This window comes from Rhipicephalus sanguineus, chromosome 9 (assembly GCF_013339695.2).
Source record: "Rhipicephalus sanguineus isolate Rsan-2018 chromosome 9, BIME_Rsan_1.4, whole genome shotgun sequence".
NCBI lineage: Eukaryota > Metazoa > Arthropoda > Arachnida > Ixodida > Ixodidae > Rhipicephalus > Rhipicephalus sanguineus.
Window position 1 is genome coordinate 36,935,952 of NC_051184.2, and position 19,610 is coordinate 36,955,561.

The 19,610-nt window shown below is 47.3% G+C and overlaps 1 protein-coding gene across 1 annotated transcript; it reads right to left on the reverse strand.

Moving 5' to 3' along the window:
• Window positions 1-2,620: 2,620 nt before the first annotated feature.
• Window positions 2,621-15,686, reverse strand: LOC119404112 (uncharacterized). The gene is made up of 4 exons (XM_037670715.2): window positions 15,591-15,686; window positions 8,427-8,590; window positions 4,263-4,399; window positions 2,621-2,908 (listed from the first exon to the last, which is right to left on the reverse strand). The coding sequence occupies exons 2-4, from the start codon at window positions 8,557-8,559 to the stop codon at window positions 2,693-2,695; spliced, it is 486 nt and encodes a 161-aa protein (XP_037526643.1). The 5' UTR covers window positions 8,560-8,590; window positions 15,591-15,686; the 3' UTR covers window positions 2,621-2,692.
• Window positions 15,687-19,610: the final 3,924 nt, after the last annotated feature.

The window sequence follows — 19,610 nt, forward strand, 5'->3', positions numbered from 1 at the left end:
CTGTATTCGGCAAGCAGCGACGATTCCGACCATGACTTGACGCCTGTTTACAGTCACAAACCAAAACAAAGGTCTCTGGGGGCTTCATCACCTCCAACCGTATCTACTGTGAAGCCGAAGGTGGCTTCAGCGAACTACACATTCTTATTTCTGCGAGTTACGCCATCGAACATTCTGAGACGCCTGAATCGGCAGACCATCTCCAGAAGACTCGAGTCTCTGGAGGCAAACGCAATCAAGGATGTTCGAGTCAACCCCCGCAATAATGTCTTGGCCATCGACGTTATACTGGTACCAGGCATCTCTGCTTCCTCTGACCAGGGTCACAGACTGCGACGGTGTCAAGGTCCGAGGTCACAATCCACTGAACAAGGACATGGTGGTTGATGTAATATACGACGTCGTCATCTCCATTCATTATGGCGACCTTCCAGTGCTGTTCAAGGCAGTTAGTGACCATAGCAACCTCGTCCAAGTCTCACGTCTGGGGCAACTCGCGTTGCGCAAAGATTGTCTTCAAAGGCGACATATTGCCATCCCACGTGCAGGTGGGACACTTGCCTCACGTGGTCCATCTATTTAAACGAAGACCACTCCAGTGCCGTAAATGACAAAAAAATGAGTCATGTGAGCGGAGTTTTCAGGAACGTGGCGATTTGCTCCTGCTGTGCAGAGCCACACAATGCGGAATCCTGCCGAGCAGCTGCCCTGAAATGTACCAACTGCCATGGATAGCACAAACCTTCATCAAGGGACTGCCCGTTAGTGAAGAAAGAATGCAGTAGGTGTTTTGAAACGGATGGTACGGGACGGCTCAACTCACAAAGAGGCTGCTGATATTGTGAAAAATAGACAACGATGCTCGCATCGGCGACGAAGGTCTAAGACTACTGCACTTATCTTAAGCGACAGCTACCACCACTGCCGCTACCACCACCGCCCAACGCATCACAGTCGAAAAGACGCAGAGGCTTGAAAGCGGCGACGGATATCGCGTGGCCCTCACTACCACCCCTGCGCACCCATAAAGAGCCGGTGCAGAATGCCCCGCTACGTACTTCATCGCTACGTACCACGACGAAAACCTAAAGGTCCTCGCTGTGTTGAGGTCTCTTGTGCCCATGATGCGAACTCTCCTCCACAGAATGACAACTCCATCATTTGGATGCGCACTGCAAGTTCTGGATTCCTTGGAGCCAGTCCTTGCAGGCCCTTTTTAAACATCTCGAATTCCAATCTACCTTCAGACAACCGCAGACGAACCGATCTCAAATATTTCTCGGCTGGGACTATCCGGGTGTACGCGGTGAACGATGATATGTGTGTGTACGTACGTATTGTCCTCCTTGCTGTCCCTATTGTTTTTCTCCCCTTCCCTCTACCCCGTGTAGGGTAGCAAACCTGGTGCAACGTGGTTAACCTCCCTGCCTTTCCTTTGCCTTTCTCTGTCTCTCTCTTGATTCTGATTCATTTTCCCATATGCTTTCTGACGTCTTCGTCAGTCATCTTGTTGGTGGTCCTTCCTTCTCCGTTCCCTTTCCCACAGCGCTGGGTAGCCGGCAGAAAGGAATGCGTCTCAGGTGACCTTTGCACTTCTCGTGTCGTCAAACTTATCTGTTTCTCTAGTGCGACAGCAACACGATCTGACAGTGAACACCACCTCATTAGGCAATTTTAGCTTAACGTTAGCGTGATAGTAGGGGTTAGTGGAACAGCGCTACCGTGCCGAAAACGTTCGTTGCGGATAGTGCGCCTCAGTATGGCGGGATAGCTGTACGTGCCCAAGTTGTGACTGAAGTGTCACCTAGCGGAGTATGAATGCGTTAAAAAAACTGAAAAGAAACAAAACTACTGAAAATGCTCGCCTGTATCCCTGCATGCACCAATATCACTTTTTTAGTTAACATAAAAGTAAATAAATATGAACCACGCACCAATAGCGAAAACCTATATGCTGCCCAACCGTTTACAATGGTTTTATTTTACTGCTAAGCCTAGGAGCGCTCGAAATAGGAAGTGATCTCGAAAACTCTGGTAAGTTGGCCGAAATAGTACTTTGTCTTCGAAGCTGTCTGTACGTAAGCAAATTCATTTTACACAGTCGTTTGCTGCGAACGAAGTGACTCTGCCAACAGGGGCGTAGCCAGAAATTTTTTTCGGGGGGGGTTCAACCATACTTTATGTACGTTCGTGCGTGCGTTTGTATGTGTGCGCGCATATATACGCAAGCAAAACTGAAAAATTTCGGGGGGGGGGGTTGAACCTCCCCAACCCCCCCCCCCCCCTTGGCTACGCCCCTGTCTGCCAACGTCAACTCTAAATTCAGTTCGAAGTGTGCGTCCGAAACTGTCGCCGTGCTTACACTACGTTAACCACGCAAGCACGGTAACGCTAAACATGAAAACTAGCATGCGTACGGTAACAGCTATGGGTCGTTTAGCGTATTGCGTATGCCGATTTCGAACCCGCTATTCCCTTAAGCCCGCTATTCCGCTAATCCCGCTAAACTAAAATTGTCTGTTATCAAGGACAGATCCTTTGCAATTATGGCCAACTGGCGAAAGATAACAGAACACGCAAAAAGAAGAGATCCAAGTGTTTCTTTGTGACCAATTTGTTGCGAAATTGTATGCACAAAAGTCATTCCACGCGTGCCTTTGTGCGGTGTCCCGCCTTGCACTTCGTTCCACGTCTAGTACTTCTTCGGTGGCTCGTAGGCAGGACCGGGCGGGTACGCTGGCGGAGGCGCTGTGTAGGCCTGGTGAGCGGCGTAGGCCTGAGGCGCGGAGTAGGCCTGAGGCGCATTGGGCTGCGCCCCTGGCGGCCACTGTTGCTGCATCGGCGGCGGGAATTGCTGCGGGAACTGCTGCTGGTTCGGGTTGCCCGTGTACACCACTGTGTGCGTCTCCTGCGTAGTTTCAAGTGCGTAGCACTTTAGGGGCCCCGCTTTCCGTCCATCCATTGATCTCATGTGGTGTGGTCACGCTCACAATCGAGCGCTCAATGCAGGCCTAAAACATGGCTAGCAATGCTCAAAACAGTGTTAAAATAAACGAACAAGGACTAGAATAATATAGTTAGCAGCATTAACCAACAAGTAATCGCAATAATTAACTTAAAGGCGCTAAAAGATTTTCGGACAACTGTGGTTGACATCTGCGGCCCGCAAGAGAGGGCGCCACCACCTCGCGGAGGGCACGATTGCTCCTCCCACCTGCACTTCGCCGGCTCTCGGTCGCTACATCTGAAGGGGGAAACAACCAGACGGAACTCGCTGCAGACGACACGTATCTCAACTGCCGTCGATAAAGCGCATCAAAAAGGAGTGTGCATGTTGCACACCGAGTTTGCGAATCTCCCTGACAAGATTCTACTCGTGCCAGGGTAACCCTACATGCTTACCTCGAACATTAACGTTATCGATGGCTTGGTAAACAAAGCAGTGGGAACTCTACGAACGGGAATCGCTGCGTGAGCGTGCTACGCACATCCTCAGCTTTCAGAGTAGTGGTTCTGCATTTCGTTTTTAAAGACGATAGTCTTTCTTGGAATACTTGAACGCAGAAATTTTGGTCTGCCTGTCTGTCTGTCACACGATTCAGCCACCCGGCCAAAGTTTAAGCACTTGCTGAACGCCCAGCCATCTTGAACTGGTAGCTGCGTTCATACTTTTGAACATTGTCGATCAAAAAGCAAATATTACACATATTTGAGGCACAACATCAGTAAGTAAGTATTAGGGGGGGGGGTGTTCCTTCACTAGAAAATACATAGATACGTAATTCTCAAGACCCTAGTGTTTCTTAGGTTGCGCTGAAAATGCGATGCTATGCATGAAAAAGCCCTCTGCCATCGATATGGTGCTGCCACCTGGCAGTGGCCCTGGGTTCTGCACAAGCTCATGTTTCCCGACGCCACTGCCAGAAGGCAGTGGCTAGGCTCTCCCCAAATGGTACGAGAACAGCATCACGGGTGGCCGTGGATGAGACTAGGACTCATGTAGTACGGCCGGCATAAGACTATCGCCTTTCGACGACATTTTCAGCGAAACACGCAGATACGCGGCCATTTTCATGTAATTTATTTGTATTAATTCTCAAGGTATGGGGAAGTACACATCTTGAGAAGGGAGAAGTTATGCAACCAGTACCTACATGATGGAACATTCATTCCGAGGAAAGCGGGATAATAAGCATCATGTGACGGCGATCGCATACTTGTGTTATGTCCTCGTGTTATCAGCGCGGAATGATGTGCCTTACCTTATTGTTCGCGCAAGCCCTACAACAGCAGATGCAGCACAAGACGATGAGGACGATGGCCACGATGATGCTAATGACGATTGCGGCGATGATGCCCTTGGCGAGGCCGACAATTGGCACTACTGGATTTATCGGAACTGCAAAAAGGCATATAAGCGAGGTGGTAAACGTCACTGCTCATACGGGTACTCGACCATGTCCGAACCAAGTCATTGTTGTCCGAATTAGACGACCTGACAGTGACATTTTTCTTAACCGTTCCTCAGGGCTCTTGACCAACAGCGCGTTATCAACTGAAACGTGCAGTCAGGGCCAAACGTTTGGAGACCATGAGACACAAGAAAGAGCTTAATATTCTTGCCTCTTCGGCAGGCAGCCGTGAACTTCATTTGCGGCCTGTTATAAAACGCGCTAACCATATAATGTTCGCAGTTCGACCGATTATAGTCACCTGCTGCTGAGAAATTCAACGTTTTTTCAGAGCTAGTGGTCTGTAAACTTCTGACGCCGACTGCGCATATTGTGAGCATTCTTCATACTTGCCATCTTCTCACCTGTATATACTCATCATCACCGCTTGGGTCTGAGTAGTGGGGCTCAGGCTCGAGGGCAATAAAGAAGAGTCTTGCGGCCTGAACGTTGTCTCACAATATATGCATAATCAGTTGTGTGCGTTTATGGAGTTGCGTTTCCTACGTTATTTTTTTGCTTTTCGTCGTTCTTCAGAGAATTCACGAGGCGACGGTTCAAAGATAGGGGGCCGAATTCACAAAACTTCTCTTTCGTAAGAGCGTTTTCCCATTGGTAAGCCGTCTCCATTAATGGAGACGGTAAGCCGTCTCCACTAATGATATGCTCTGCATCGCGATTGGCTGAACTATTCCTCTACGAAACTTTTGAGCGTGAGTCGTTTTTGTGAATACGGGCCCTGCTCTTATGCTGAGGGTCTCTTAACAGCTGCCCTACACTCTAAGAAAAAAAAAAGAGTCAAAAGAGGGTCACGGCACCATGACTCTCTTCGGGTATTCATTTGACCCCTTTTGGAAGGTAGAAGCAGAAAAAAAAAGAGTTAGCGTTTCTGAAGGAGTCACTGGACTCTCGTGAAGCGCGTTTCGATTGGCTTGCATGATGAAGGCGCCGCCGTATACGCCGTACATATCGCGTGTTTGACGTTCGGCGCCGTTGTGGCGCTATGGCTCGCCGACGGAAGCGAGCTGGCGCGGCGACTCCGCCGCCTCTCAAAGCATCCACGGTCTTTTGGAACGCGTTGCGTACGGTTGCGCGGGTTGCCTGTCTTGTAGTTTTGTGTTCGAGTGAACATGCCATCTTCGGTGGAGGTAACGCCAGGCTCCATGCTCGAAGTGACGCTTGGAGGGCGGAATATTCATGGAGCAGCGGACACGGACAACGTGCGCCTGTTAACGGTGAGTGTACTGCATTCATAGGTACTAATTATGCAAATTTAACTGGGCGTCTGCAGGAGCTCTGCGGAAATAGGCTGCCAGCCATTTCAAACAGCAGCCTGCGTCCGCGAGGTTGTTGTAAATGTCCAACTAAAACTGTCAGTTGACGAGTTGACAACGTTATGCGCATTGCTGTACAAGCTGCCATAAAATGAGTGATGCAAACAATTATCAAGGGTCATTGTTTGCTGCTGATCGCACATTGTGTCTGCACTGCTGAAGGTGCAAGGTGTCGTTTTGAAATGCGGTTTACTCTACTTCATAATAGCATATCCGTCGACATTGAGTGCGCAGCATGTTTCCGCGGAACGTGAAAAAAAAAGGTCTGTGTACAGAACACTTAGACGTGCCATATATAATTGTTTTTGCTGGCTTAAAGACGGTAGTTTAACATGCAGATATAGTACGATGTTTCCAGGGGGTACGCGGTAGTCACGTATGTTGGACACGCCTCGCCGGTAAGGTGAAAAGCTCGAGACTTCCGACGGCTCGCGTTGTTGCGGCAGCTGCCATGCACTATTTTCCCTCATTTCTGTTTGCTGTTTTCGTGGTTTGCCTGCACTGCGATGACGTTCGGCGTTATAACAGAATCGAGTGAGTGTATGTGACTGTGGGAGCTATGTGCGGTAATTCTAGCATATGACATGCCTGATCTCGACGTAGACGGCGTCCGCGCGCGCTGGGTGTCGTTCGGGCGCCGCATTCGCATGTTTTTATCTGAGTATTTAAGGATGGGTTACGTTTGTAAAACACGCGGTCAGTAACCTCTCACGGCGTGCCCCTGACTGCCGCAGGATGCGCTTGGGTGTCGGAATATGCCGGCACAAAGCCGGGCTTATTCTGAACGCAAATTTTTAAGCGATCAATCAGAAAAGAAGTGCTTTCATTCGTGAATAGCCAGTGCCTATTGTGAAACGAGGTTCCCGCCTTGTTTTACGTGAAAATTTGTTTTCGTTGCGAAGTTATTTAAAACGAAACACACGTGTCAGATGTGTATGCAGTAACGGTGTGTTGAACAAAGGGTGGTTTAGAATGCAAATAATCAATATGTGTGTGTCGGTTATTCCCAGAATCCCGGATCGCTTCACCCGCCTCTTCACTCCAGTTGACAGCAGCACTCGGGGAAACGGTGTTGCTATGGTCTGGCGCCTCACCACTCTTGATGGGAAAATCAACAGCGTTGTTCGCCCTGTCAACGAGGCAGTCGGTCCTACATTTTCTTTGGTTGGACAATACGACGTAGGAAAAGAGGTGAGTGGCACCCACGCAAAGGAGCCTAAAGCAATTTCGTTTGTTGTTTAAAAGAGGCTCACATCATCTTGTGCTGCAAGTTTTTCGCCAAGTGACGTGTTACAAAAGCTACTATTTGCAAGTTGCGTTTTACACGATAACGGCAAGAAACTTGGTTCCTTACCATGCCTGTTTGCATTTATTGTTTTGTTGCGAGCCTTCATCATGTCTGTGTAAATAACTTGTTGTGCAGGTTTTGCAAACTCTTACTGCAATTCCGTTTCCTCGTCATAATATCACGTTTTGCTTTTCAGATACAATTTTTCATGGCTGCTCACGCTGAACAGGAGCTACAACATAGCAAGTCACAAGTCTGATGCCAACAGCCGTCACCCCTTTTTTGATTTATTCATAATCATAAGGAATAAATATGAAAATATGATACCGATTTCTGCTCTTTATTTTGCACCGTATGACACTATGCACATCACAGTCACACATTTTAGTTGGCTATTCTCGTACAAGCATGTAAATAAGGAATACCTCAACTGCTTAATTGGAAATCAAAGACCATCTTTTCGTGATTTCTAGATTACTCTGCTGGAAAAGGTATGTTGTTTTGACGTGTTTCATTAAAATAATGCTAAAATTGAACTATTCATTTTTTTTTGCAGTCGCTGGGCACAACGACAAGTATTATTGGGCTTGCTTAAAATGAATACTTCACTATTTCCAACAGTAGTCACGCAAAAGTAGAGCATGGGTTGATTGAGTAACTTAAAATAGTTGCGGAGTCGCTTGACGCTTCGGTGTGTGTCATTTGACCCCCGTAGGAGTGTTACCGGAAAGAGCCATCTGACTCCCTCATAAGTGGTTATGTGATCCTTCGGATAAGAGTCCTTCCACTCTTCCTAGAGGTTCAGGGTACTCTGCTAGAGCGCGCCGATTCTGACACACCAAGAGAGTCACCGTGCCTCTTTAAAGAGAGTCGTATACGTGGCAAGTAAGAACTCTCCGAAAAAAAAAATCCCACATACTGTTTTTTCTTAGAATGTACTGCTGTCCGAAAGGCAGGCCTCCCATCGTCATACAACGGAACGCCGCTCAGGAGGTGTTCTGAGGTCTCTTTTTTTACACAACTGTTGCATTTGTACCTGTCTGCACAAACTACAATAACCGACTGCAAGCTGTCCCTAAAGATACGGTGAGCTGATGTTTAGAACGAATGGTTAACGTCCGCATTAGAACACCAGTATATGAGCTTCAACGCATCGAGGCATGGCGGATAATTGCTACGCTGGAAAGAAAATTAGCAAATAAAAGACATTCCTGAAGGCAGCTCCTATAGTAGCCCTGACAATGCTTCTTCCCGAACTTTAAACGTTCCTGTATGTTCAGGCGGTCACATTGCGTTTCCATTGTGCAAATCTGACAGCAAACAACTTCGCAATAGGAAATCAAGTAGACTCACAGTTGTCAGAGGCATGTGTGACGACGTCGGTGTTCAGCTTTTCTGGCTCGCGGGCGCTCCTGGCGGATACTGCGACCACCAGCGTCAGTACAAACGCAAGAGTCGTTGCTAACCGGATACTGCTGCTAGTCATCTCGGGCCCCGCAGTAATGGACTTGCCGCACCTGCGAGAGACAACAGAGAGTTTTCATTATTGAAATGCCTTAAAGGCTGATACGGACATTACGTAGATGTGTTACGGTGGGAGGTGTAACGTAGGTGTAAAACATAGGCGTGTTACGATAGCACGCTCATTCGAGGAGATGAGGTGTGTCGCTATGAAACAATAACGCGAGAAGAAAAACAAGGCTTGAAGGTCCATATAGACGCTATATTAGGTTTTTCAATCAATCCAGCTTATTTACAGTGCACAACTTAAATGGCAGTACTTGTTAAAGCAGATACACATTCCAGAACGTAATACATGTTAGAATAAAAGAACACGACGAGAAACAGTATTAGGCCGTACAGGTAACTCGGAAGTAACCGAGAACAAAGCAAAGCGTGAAAAGAGCATCAAAATATGAAAAAAAAAATAGAAGTAAAGCAAGAGATGTAGCGCAAGGACACATTTACTGTCCTGAACGAATAAGCGAGATACTCCTACGTGTGTGCGTTAGAAACATGCTTGAGTCGAGCTAGAAATATACCACGACTGAGAGAAGAAACTATTTCATTTTGTAATGTATTCCAGTGGTATAGCGCGAGAGAGTCTTTCTCTATAAAACGTGTTTCTCTATAAAACGCTACGGCCACTCCTGTAAATCGTCGCAACGTATAGGCAATTGGCTGTTGCGACAGGAGGCCGAAGCGTTACGTTGAGGCGAAAACCGAGCACTCCACACACCTACGCGCGCGCCGCGTCACCTTGACGCCAGTGGTGTAGCCAGGGGGTGGCACACCAGGACCGTGCCCCCCCTCCCCGAAATGTTTTTCTCCCGTGGAATATACAGAGCACAAAGTGACACACACTCGACCGCACTAACCTGCCCGGACCCCACGTCGGATCAAGGGCGTGCCCCACCCAGATCTGAAAGTTCAGTTCTGAAAGAATCACCCTGTATAAACGCCGATTGCGCTGGCACTCCTCAAGGCAGTTCTCTAGGAACATTGGCTTTTGACGGGCAGACCAGGCGCCGTATGACGGAAGCAGAATGCTGCTGCGTAAAGATGCCCTGGGAGTATGCTATCAAACGTGTCAGAACATTGGCCTGGTGTGAAGCGCTCAAAATAATATTAGTTGTGGTGTAACGTCTCAAAAACACGATATGCCTATTACAGACGCCGTAGTGGGGGGCTCCGGAAATTTCGACCACCTGATGTTCTTTAAAGCGCCCCTAAATCTAAGCACTCGGGCTCAAGCATTTCGCCTCCATCGAAAATGGGGCGGCCGCGGCCGGGATTCGATCCCGCGACCTTCGGGTCGGCAGTCGAGCACCATAACCACTAGACGACCATGGCGAGTGATGTGAGGCGGCGTTACACGGTGTCGTACACGTCGCACTTCGATCATTCACGAGGTCAGACGCTGTGTACGTGCAGAATGCATGCGTAAAGTTTGGAGACAGTAGGCAATTTTAGAATAGCGTACGCTAGGTTAGAGTTAGCGTTTGCGGCCCGCTATTTCCGTCACTTAACGGGAGTCCGCAAGCGGTTAGCGTACGACGCATGCGCAGTCGCGCGGAAAGCCAACGCAATGCTTTGCGTACGCTATTCTAAACCCGCCTAATACGTACTTCTGTCGACATATGCGTGTAGTATATATAAGATGCCTTACAACAGTGAGTGAGTGAGTGAGTGAGTGAGTGAGTGAGTGAGTGAGTGAGTGAGTGAGTGAGTGAGTGAGTGAGTGAGTGAGTGAGTGAGTGAGTGAGTGAGTGAGTGAGTGAGTGAGTGAGTGAGTGAGTGAGTGAGTGAGTGAGTGAGTGAGTGAGTGAGTGAGTGAGTGAGTGAGTGAGTGAGTGAGTGAGTGAGTGAGTGAGTGAGTGAGTGAGTGAGTGAGTGAGTGAGTGAGTGAGTGAGTGAGTGAGATAGTGTGGCACTTCGGCGTAACTTGGCAAGGAATTTCTCAAAAGAGGGTAAGCTCTTTAGCGCTGTTTAACAGGCGTTGAATGGCACCGGGCACGCAACCAAAATGTTACAGAAAAGCGGCCAGTACAGGGCTTCACTCAAAACTGCAAACTCTCATTGAGGTCAATGTCACGTAGCTACTCTATCCTCACGCGCACACGCCGCGTACTGTATCCACGCAGCTTTTGACCGAGTATCGGTACTCTCAGCCCTTAGCATTGCTGCAGGGTATCGGAGCTCCTGTAAACACACAGACGGCACGAAAACAGAGGACGTTCATGTTGCTGCACTCTTTCGTTTTAAGCCTGCGCTGACGTGAAAGCGCTGAAAAAAAGAAGCCCTATCGCAGGAACCAAGGCCTCTCGACCGATACTATACTTCCCGTATCAATAACTGTATCTTATGTGACCTTGGTCCAGCACGCGATAACATACACAACGGCCGTCCGTCGTCGAGTCAGGGAGGTTATCACATCCACTAGCCACGCGGGTCTGTATTGCGTGACGCTAAAGTGCTTCATTCCTCGCGCTAACCCGCTCCCTCTGCGTGCTACCTGCGGTGTGCAACCGTTCCCTCTTATGGGCGCTCTATAGATCGCGTGGCTGACAGGTCTCGTTTCTCCTTGACCTTCCCGAATACACATTTGTTAACCCGAAGAATACACCAAGGCAAACGAACGCCGATGTGCGATTGCCTATAGCACACGCACCTGAGTCAAGAATTAGGGTCGCCTCCGATTTTTCTTGTAACGCGACAGCGTTAATTAAAGAGCTCGTTTCGACGTCGGCGGCGTCGGTGTCTTGGGCTGTGAGCGAAAGAGCAGCGTTGGCCGTGAGCGAAAATTCGAGGTAGATGCAAATAAAGATAGAAGCGGGAGGGCGTTTGCACTTTGGCTTTCGTTGCGGCACAGTTTAGGTTTTCTCCGAGAAGCGAAGGCATGCTAGCGATTGGGAAGGCGATAGCGTGTGTGTGCGTGTGCGTGTGCGTGCGTACGTGTGTGTGTGTGTGTGTGTGTGTGTGTGTGTGTGTGTGTGTGTGTGTACGTGCGTGCATGTGTGTGTGCGTGTGTGCGTGCATGTGCGTGCGTGCGTGTGTGTGCGTGCGTGCGTGCGGATATCGCTGCCGCATTTGATAAGCTTACACGCTGTTCAAAGGAAATATCGTTTAGTTTCAGCAAGCCTTATCGAAAGCGTTCTGCGAATCCAGAGTGAAGCGACCTCTCCGTTACGGCTAACGTATTCAGCAGTGCTGCCGCGATAAGCCTTCCAATTCAAGCATGGAGCGTGGGATTGTGAACAGTTAGCTCGTAAAGCACGCGCCGAAGTTCAACAACCACGCCAAAACAGTGGCCCTTGAAAATCCATTGTGATATACAACGGATAGTCGAAGTATGAGCTTCAGCGGCCTTGGAACGCACTACCGCCTGTGCGCATGAGTACACGTCGCTTTTTCGAGTAAGTTATATAACGACCGAGATAGTTGTTACTGCCTGCATAAGGCAACAACGGAGACTGCCTTCGATTCTATTAGCTTCTTATCAGTTGCCTATGCCGGCGGTAGCGAAGGCTTGGCGTCAGAGTCAGTGACAAAAGAACAAAGGGAACGAAATAATAAATGCGTCGTCACATAATCCGGGAACAGTAATACCATAAAACTAAATCAGTCAAATCAATTGCCAACGCAGTTTCGGTGATACCCATTGCTCGATAGCCCATGCTCTATTATCCTAGTGCTATTCCGCAGTGATTGCATCGCTCTGCTTAGTGCATAGTTTTGTTTTTGAATCAGTACAGCCTGACTTGCATGAAAACGTACGCTGCGACGCCGACGTTGCTCTGACCTCGGAAATCATCGCGTGGTTGAGGGAAAAGAACATCAAATCGTCTTTGACGACATTCAGAATGACTCGCTGGCACTGGCGAAGCCACGGGGAGGGGTGGGTGGGTGCAGACTCCCCTGAATTTTTTTAAAAATTTTGCGTGTGTATATACCCGGTGTTTCAAGAAATGTGTCCAAAATCCTCAAAAATCAGGAAAATGCAATATGTGCTCGCTGCATTCAGGATTGCTTTTTCTGTAGCGGAAGGCATCTTAAGATGGTTAAAGACATCATTTGGGAGAGTACACAAGAAAGTTAAAATAATTAACTTCTTAATTATTTGATTAGGTGGTTATGTCAAATGGGAGAATCATTTAAGATCTTCATGCGAAGAAACGATCGTAGCACTGAGACATAGAAGAAGTGGCCTCGAGTAATTATTGTGGCATAATGAAGTTCAACCAAATTCAACGGAGAAAGTCGCTGAATTTGGTTGAATTTCATTACTTCGCGATTATTACTACAGGCCGCTTTTTCAAAATCTCGAAGTTGCAATGGGTTCTTCGCATGACGAACTTCAATTCTCCCATTTGACGTAACCGCCTAATTACACTAAGTAAAAAGTTAATTAAATTAGCTTTATGAATTATTGTACCAAATGATGTTTTTAGTCATCTTAAGGTGCTTGCGGCAACAGACGAAGTAATTGTGAAAACATCGAACAAATACGCATTTCACTGATTTCTGAGGATTTTGGACACATTTCTTGGCACACCCTGTATACAGGCACGCATACAAACGCACGCACGAACATACATAAATTATGATTGAGCCACCCCTCTCCCCCCAAAAAAAATATCTGGCTACGCTACTGCTCGCTAGCATGTGCTGGATTGAGATTTTAAGAACTTAAGTAATGAAGCACATTTTTTTCATCGCTGCCATTGTGTGCTAACTTGCCAACTCAATAGTACGATTTAGACAGTTTTCTGATAACTTCTGTAGCACTGATAAGTCATTGTCCTATCTGGAGTACTAGACCATTTTTATCTCTGTAGCGCGCCGTTCCGTGAGTACTTCAATAAGGACATGGAAACAATACAAAGGAAGGATTCTATTGTCTTTCTAGCGCCATTTATCTAACCTCTCGAGTCCCGGCTATGGGCAATTGTCCAGTATATTGGACAACTCGTTGTCGTCTGCTCTAACCCCAGCACCCACTATTAGCCGTGGAAAACTATTTTTTTAGTTTTTTTGAACGTCTACTAGTGCCCTCTGTCAAGTGTGGGCAAAATCAGTGCAGAGGAGTGCCTGGAATACTAGTCCAAAGTGGCAGCGGTCAGCAGTGGCGTGTTCTACGGCCGCACTCGTCAAACTACGTAATTTGGCTTGCATTTCTGAAGTTTGTTTGCTCGCTTATCATTTTTAAGTTCCTTATCATTTTTAAGAACCTTTTAAGTACGTTATTTTCGCCGTGTTATTTGGTCCTGATGTCCAATATATTTGACATCAGGACCAATTAAAGTCCTGATGTCCAAAATATTCGACATTGCAGCACATGCAAACCCCAACTTTTACTAAGCTAAGCTTTAACAATTTTTGCCTACGTGGTCTATTCGAGCTATACTGAAACTTCAGAAAACATTCGTGCACCTAACTTTAACACGGGACTCAGGAGGCTAATAGAGCCACTCTTTACAAGAAACGCTAGCGTAGATTGCCTACAACGCAAATAAATGTTCTTTGTGTCCCAGACCTCTGCCTTCTCTTTTGTTCGTCATTCCTTTACACGTACGCCTGTGCTATTTAATGTATGTTATGTATGTATGTGTCTGTATATGTGTGTCTGCACGTGTGTGCATTACGTAGCGATCATACACCGCGTTATTTCGTATTTACGTACGCACTTAAACTTAAGTAAAAAGTTCGTACGAGTCGCCGAGCGTTCGCCCGTTCAGATCTTTAATTTCTAGTAGCTCTCACACGCTAAAATTTTGAATCAGTTTTTTTGTAAGAGTGGCTATCTCAAGAATATACCTCCCTGTATTTTTAATAAGCAGAATAAATAATATGTGGTTTAATAGGTACAGTATATTCTACGACACTGCATTTATTTTTGCGAGCGTTGTATTATACGGCTTTATCGTTCATTAGCACACCCCTTGTATAACATGAGCTGCAGGGGCGTAGCCAAGGGGGGGTTGGGAGGGTTCAACCCCCCCCCCCCCCCGAAATTTCTCAATTTGGCTTGCGTATATAGGCACGCACACATACAAACGCACGCACGAACATACATAAAGTATGGTTGAACCCCCCCCCGAAAAATATTTCTGGCTACGCCCCTGATGAGCTGCCACTCCTTGCCGCAGTTGGGCCCGCTTCTATAGTTTCCATTTCGTGGCCGGCAGCCAGTTTCTGTAGGATGCGCAAGTGAACATTTGCCATAGCCAGTAGATCACACAGTGATCCGGATCATCAAAAAGAAAACTTGTCACTTAGCTAAAAGTGAACGGGAGTGCATCTGGGAAGCATCAGGAAGTCATGATCCGCAGCTTTTCTTATTTGCGAATATTAAATTTGACCATCACTGCATTCTATCGGTACTGACATACGAGGCACCAAGTGAGAGGTTAACAATCAGAAGCCTATAAAAAAAATGAGGAGCACCCAACAAAACGATTACACTATAAATGATAGGCGAAACGACACGAGACATCAAAATAGACGCGCTGGTAATTAATTAAATATACGTCACTTGTATTCTATGGTGAAGTTTAAGAAGTTATCTCAATACAATGTCACTGCAGCAATGTTCTGGCATCGTTGTAAGAATGCTCATCGAAGCAAAGATGTGTTATTGCTATAGCCATATCATCTCCTTCCTTACAGCACGCTGGTTGCCGGTAATACAAGCGCGTTCCTCAGTTCCGCTAGATTTTATGTATATGTGGTTCTGGATGCCCCTTACGAAGTGATCGTAAAACTGATGGCAATTAACGATGCTATCATGAATTACACGTACTGTTAGAGTAATTACCATTTAATATTTTGGATATCAGATAGACGTACAGACACGTACACGTACCTATTAAAGCGTAAATGCCACAAAAAAAAACCCTGGCTCCTAATGGTTCTTTCGGGCTGATCGATGCGGACCCCCTGAGAGCCTCGCAAAAGTGGTCTGTAAGCATTTCGAGCTGAAAAAAGACCCTTGCTAGAAGCCGAAGCCACGCTTACCCTTGAAAGAACCCGTCGATGCGAGCACTGCGAGGATATCGTTTCCGCTGCCCGCTCTCGCCGATGAAGAGGCCTTTCTGGATGATCTCAAGGTAATATTGCTTCCATTATCGGTTCGTTATCTCTCTCTCTCTCTCTCTCTCTTTCACGGATACGATTAAGAGTCGACCACCTATCGACGTATACCTCCTGTTCAGTGGAAACGCTCAAATGCGCCGCCTCACTAGCGATCTTTTGTCGTCGGTTCGATGTGAGGCTAGCGGCTGCCACGGTTTAGTTTCATCGATGAACCCGCAGCAGATGTGCCGTTCGCACCGTCCAAATGCGTCGTGGAGTTGTGAAGCGTGCGACCGTCTGCAGCTCACGATGGTATGCATAGGGCGTCAGTTACGTTGTGAAGGTGTGCGCTCGCCCAGCTACCTCAGTTCTTGGTGCACAGGGTGTGAAAAGAGAAGCTGTTGTGCGTCGTACTCTGTGGCAACCAGGCCCGTAGCCAGGGGGGCCCTATCCCCCCCCCCTGAAATCTTGGTCAAGTGCGTGTTTTTATCAAAACTAAATAATAATAATAACAGGCGTTTTTCTCAAATAGTCAAGGTTTTCAGCAAGTGTCCCCCCCCCCCGAAAAAAAAATCCTGGCTACGGGCCTGGTGGCAGCGTGTCAGAGTAGTTATTCTCTCGCCTTAACAACAAGCCTACCTGTTAACCCGAAAGCGTTTTATTCCGTGGTCCACCAATATTTCACTGACGTCATTTCCGTCACGGAACTGACGTCGTGGTCTTCGACGTTAGCGATCGGGTAAGAGATCTGACACCAGGCGCCAACGTGGGCGCATCCACGTAAAACAGTGACATGACGGCCAAATACCAAGAGATATCGTGCAAATATATGCTGGTATAATTGTTCTTGAAGTACAATCCACATGCAATTCAGGGGCGTAGCCAAGGGCGGGGGGGTTGGGGGGGTTCAAACCCCCCCCCGAAATTTTTCAGTTTTGCTTGCGTATATAGGCACGCACACATACAAACGCACGCACGAACATACATAAAGTATGGTTGAACCCCCCCCGAAAAAAATTTCTGGCTACGCCCCTGATGCAATTGCTTGTGTGAAGACACGTTTCACTTTAGTGTTAACCGATTCCTATGAAAGAAGGGTGTCTCATAACCTAATAAAGGTTATGAGCTGTTAAAGGCGAGCTCAAACGGGCGAAATATCCTCCGCAGCATAGCGAAGGAGGGTGAGAAGGACGGAAGAGATTGAAGCATAGCATGGCCATGTATTGTATCAACACCCTCTAGACTTCAAGGCCTGAAGACTGCTGCCGTGACGTCACGAAGTGGCGGCGGTGGCTGCTCGCCACCGAACAGTAAAGGCTAGCGTAGTAACATCTGCTGTGCTCCTGTCCGTGGCTTTTCTTTCGAAAGTGTTCCTGTTTAGCGCTTAGGAATTCTGTTCCCAGGAATGAAGGAATTGCATGCAAATATTTACGGTCAAATAAACCTCGCATATTCTAACATCATTTTTTCTTTTGCGAACAGTAAAAGAAGCTTATGCCCTGTATTTCAGCTCGGTAGTAAGCAGAAATAAATATATCAAATGTCCAGAAACTTCGCATAATTCTGTTCATCGGTTCTTGGTAATACACCCGGTAGGTAGCAGAAATTTACGACTGGTTGATATATTGACCACAATATAGTCCGAATACGTAGTCGCACCTCGAAGATAATTATTCAGGGAAGTTCGAAAGAAAACAAACAAACAAACAAACAAAAAACTATTCGTAGGAAGAAGCTAACGCTCGACGTTTAGTAAAACTACAAGGTTAACTGTCAGCGCGAAGATGCGAAAATGCGTATTCTCCATACATTTCCCTCCTCGTGTTGTGCTTGGCAGTGGTAGGGAATTTTATGGGCGGGTAATAAATAAAACACAGGAAATCTTATACCAGGTCGTGAGCGTGAGTTAAAAACGAGAACGGGAGACTGATGGCATCTTGTCTGAACAACTTTATTTACACCGGAGCCAAAAGCACTTCGAGAGCTCTTTATAGCTGAGCGCTTCCAGCTTTCCCTTCCCGATTTCTATCCAGCTTCCGAAATCTTATCATTCATTCTGCTGAAAAAAAAATGTTTCAGAAGATTCGTGCCTGCACCGTAACACCTGCTTCAGAACCACCTCTCTAGCGTGTCCATCGTCGCAGGTACGAAAATCTGACGACTCGTCGTTGATTAGGAGCTCCACAGTGAGGTCTGTAACCACTTAGCGCTGGTTCTACATTTTTAATGATATCTGGGGTTTAACGTCCCAAAACCACGATATCATTATGAGAGACCCCGTAGTGGAGGGTTCCGGAAATTTCGACCACCTGGGGTTATTTAACGCGCACCTAAATCTAAGTACACGGGCCTCAAACATTGGTTCTACATTTTTAAAAGCACTTCTCGTTTGGACAATTGCTCCACGACTGCATAATTATCGGTAACAGCACTGACAACAAACAGCATTGAATGCAGAAGGCCTCCTTGATTCATTGCTCGGATGAGGTCACAGTGCTTCTCTGCAACACGAACAGAAATTTCTATATTCACTGTCAAAGCTTCTCTGCATTTCTCACACTTGAGTTTCTTCAAGGCAGCGTAGACAGCATGCCCATGCGACATACACCAATACCAACATAATGTTCATCTTTGACAGTGTTTTTTCAGTGACAACTACGTTGCATCCAGTCCATGAATACTTAGCTTCCCTCTGAAGGCCATGCCATTGCTCGTCTTCATCACTGGTATTTTTAGAAGTGGCGATCGTTGTAGCTCTAATTACGCTGGGAAGTATATGAAGAAAATTATGCAGGACAACTCACCCTGGAGTAGTACTGAGAAGCAGTAAAGTTGTCACGTGAAACTGCGTACAGCCATTTTCTGCGCAGCTCCGCGTCTTGGGGAAATCGTAAAGTGCACACCTTGCACTTCAAGTCGTAATTGCCACGGCACTGAGGGACACAGCATTTGTTCGGTATGGCGAATTCAATATGCCCCACACACGCTGCAGCAAGCCCGACGTTCTCCCAATTTAGGAAAAACGGCGCACTGCACTGAGGGGACGGACGTACCACGCCTGGCAGCGAGAAACGTACTGACGGGCCGGTGTGCTACCGCACTACTTGTCCTCCGACATTAAATATATCGCGCTTTCGAGTACGTCTTCTCTCTCTCGACACTGATATTTCATTCAAACATAACTGTCATACGATTATTTCAGCTTTCTTCCGCCGTTTGTGTTTCTTTATTCAGATAAATGCTGCGAATTTCACATCACGACCAGTGTCGCGTGTCAAGTTGTATCCATCCGCGTTTGAGTTGTTCCCCTGCGCGACCCACTCAAGCGCGCCGCCGGGAAAGGGGGAAACCGGATTCCCGCCGCCGCCTCCGCCATCCGTTAGTGACGTCAGCAATCCGAATGCGGAGAGCCATCCGTCCTTACAGTCTAGAAGGTGTTGATAGTATAGAATAGCAAGGAGTTTGAAAAGGAAGTGAGGGTGAGGCGGGGCGATGTAAGGATAAGGAGGAGGGAAAAGAGGAGAGGAGATGATAAATAATAGTATAGTCATATGAAGTATAGTATTGCAAGGGGTGGGAAAGGGAATTGAGGGTGAGGGAGAGTGATGTGAGGGTGAGAAGGAGGCAGAGTGCAGCATATTTCAGCGCCGGCTAGTGAAGGAAGTATGAGAGTTCGAGGTTGGAGACACGGAGGTGGTCAAGCGGAGAGGAGGCTCCTCCAGTGCTAAACCATGCCCACCTCCGCCTAGCTATGCAGCACTTCGCATTTCATCGCTGGGGCTTCCCCTCAGCTCCACTGTGCATTGGCCTTTACGGTGTTAAAGCCACGCATAATTTTTTTAGTTGAAATCAGGGTACACGAGCCTTTTTGCACCCCGTTTCTATTACGACGTGGCCACCGCGGCCCTGAAATGACACGAGAAGCCTCGCAAAGAGCAGCGCGCTGGATTTGTAGTACAGTGA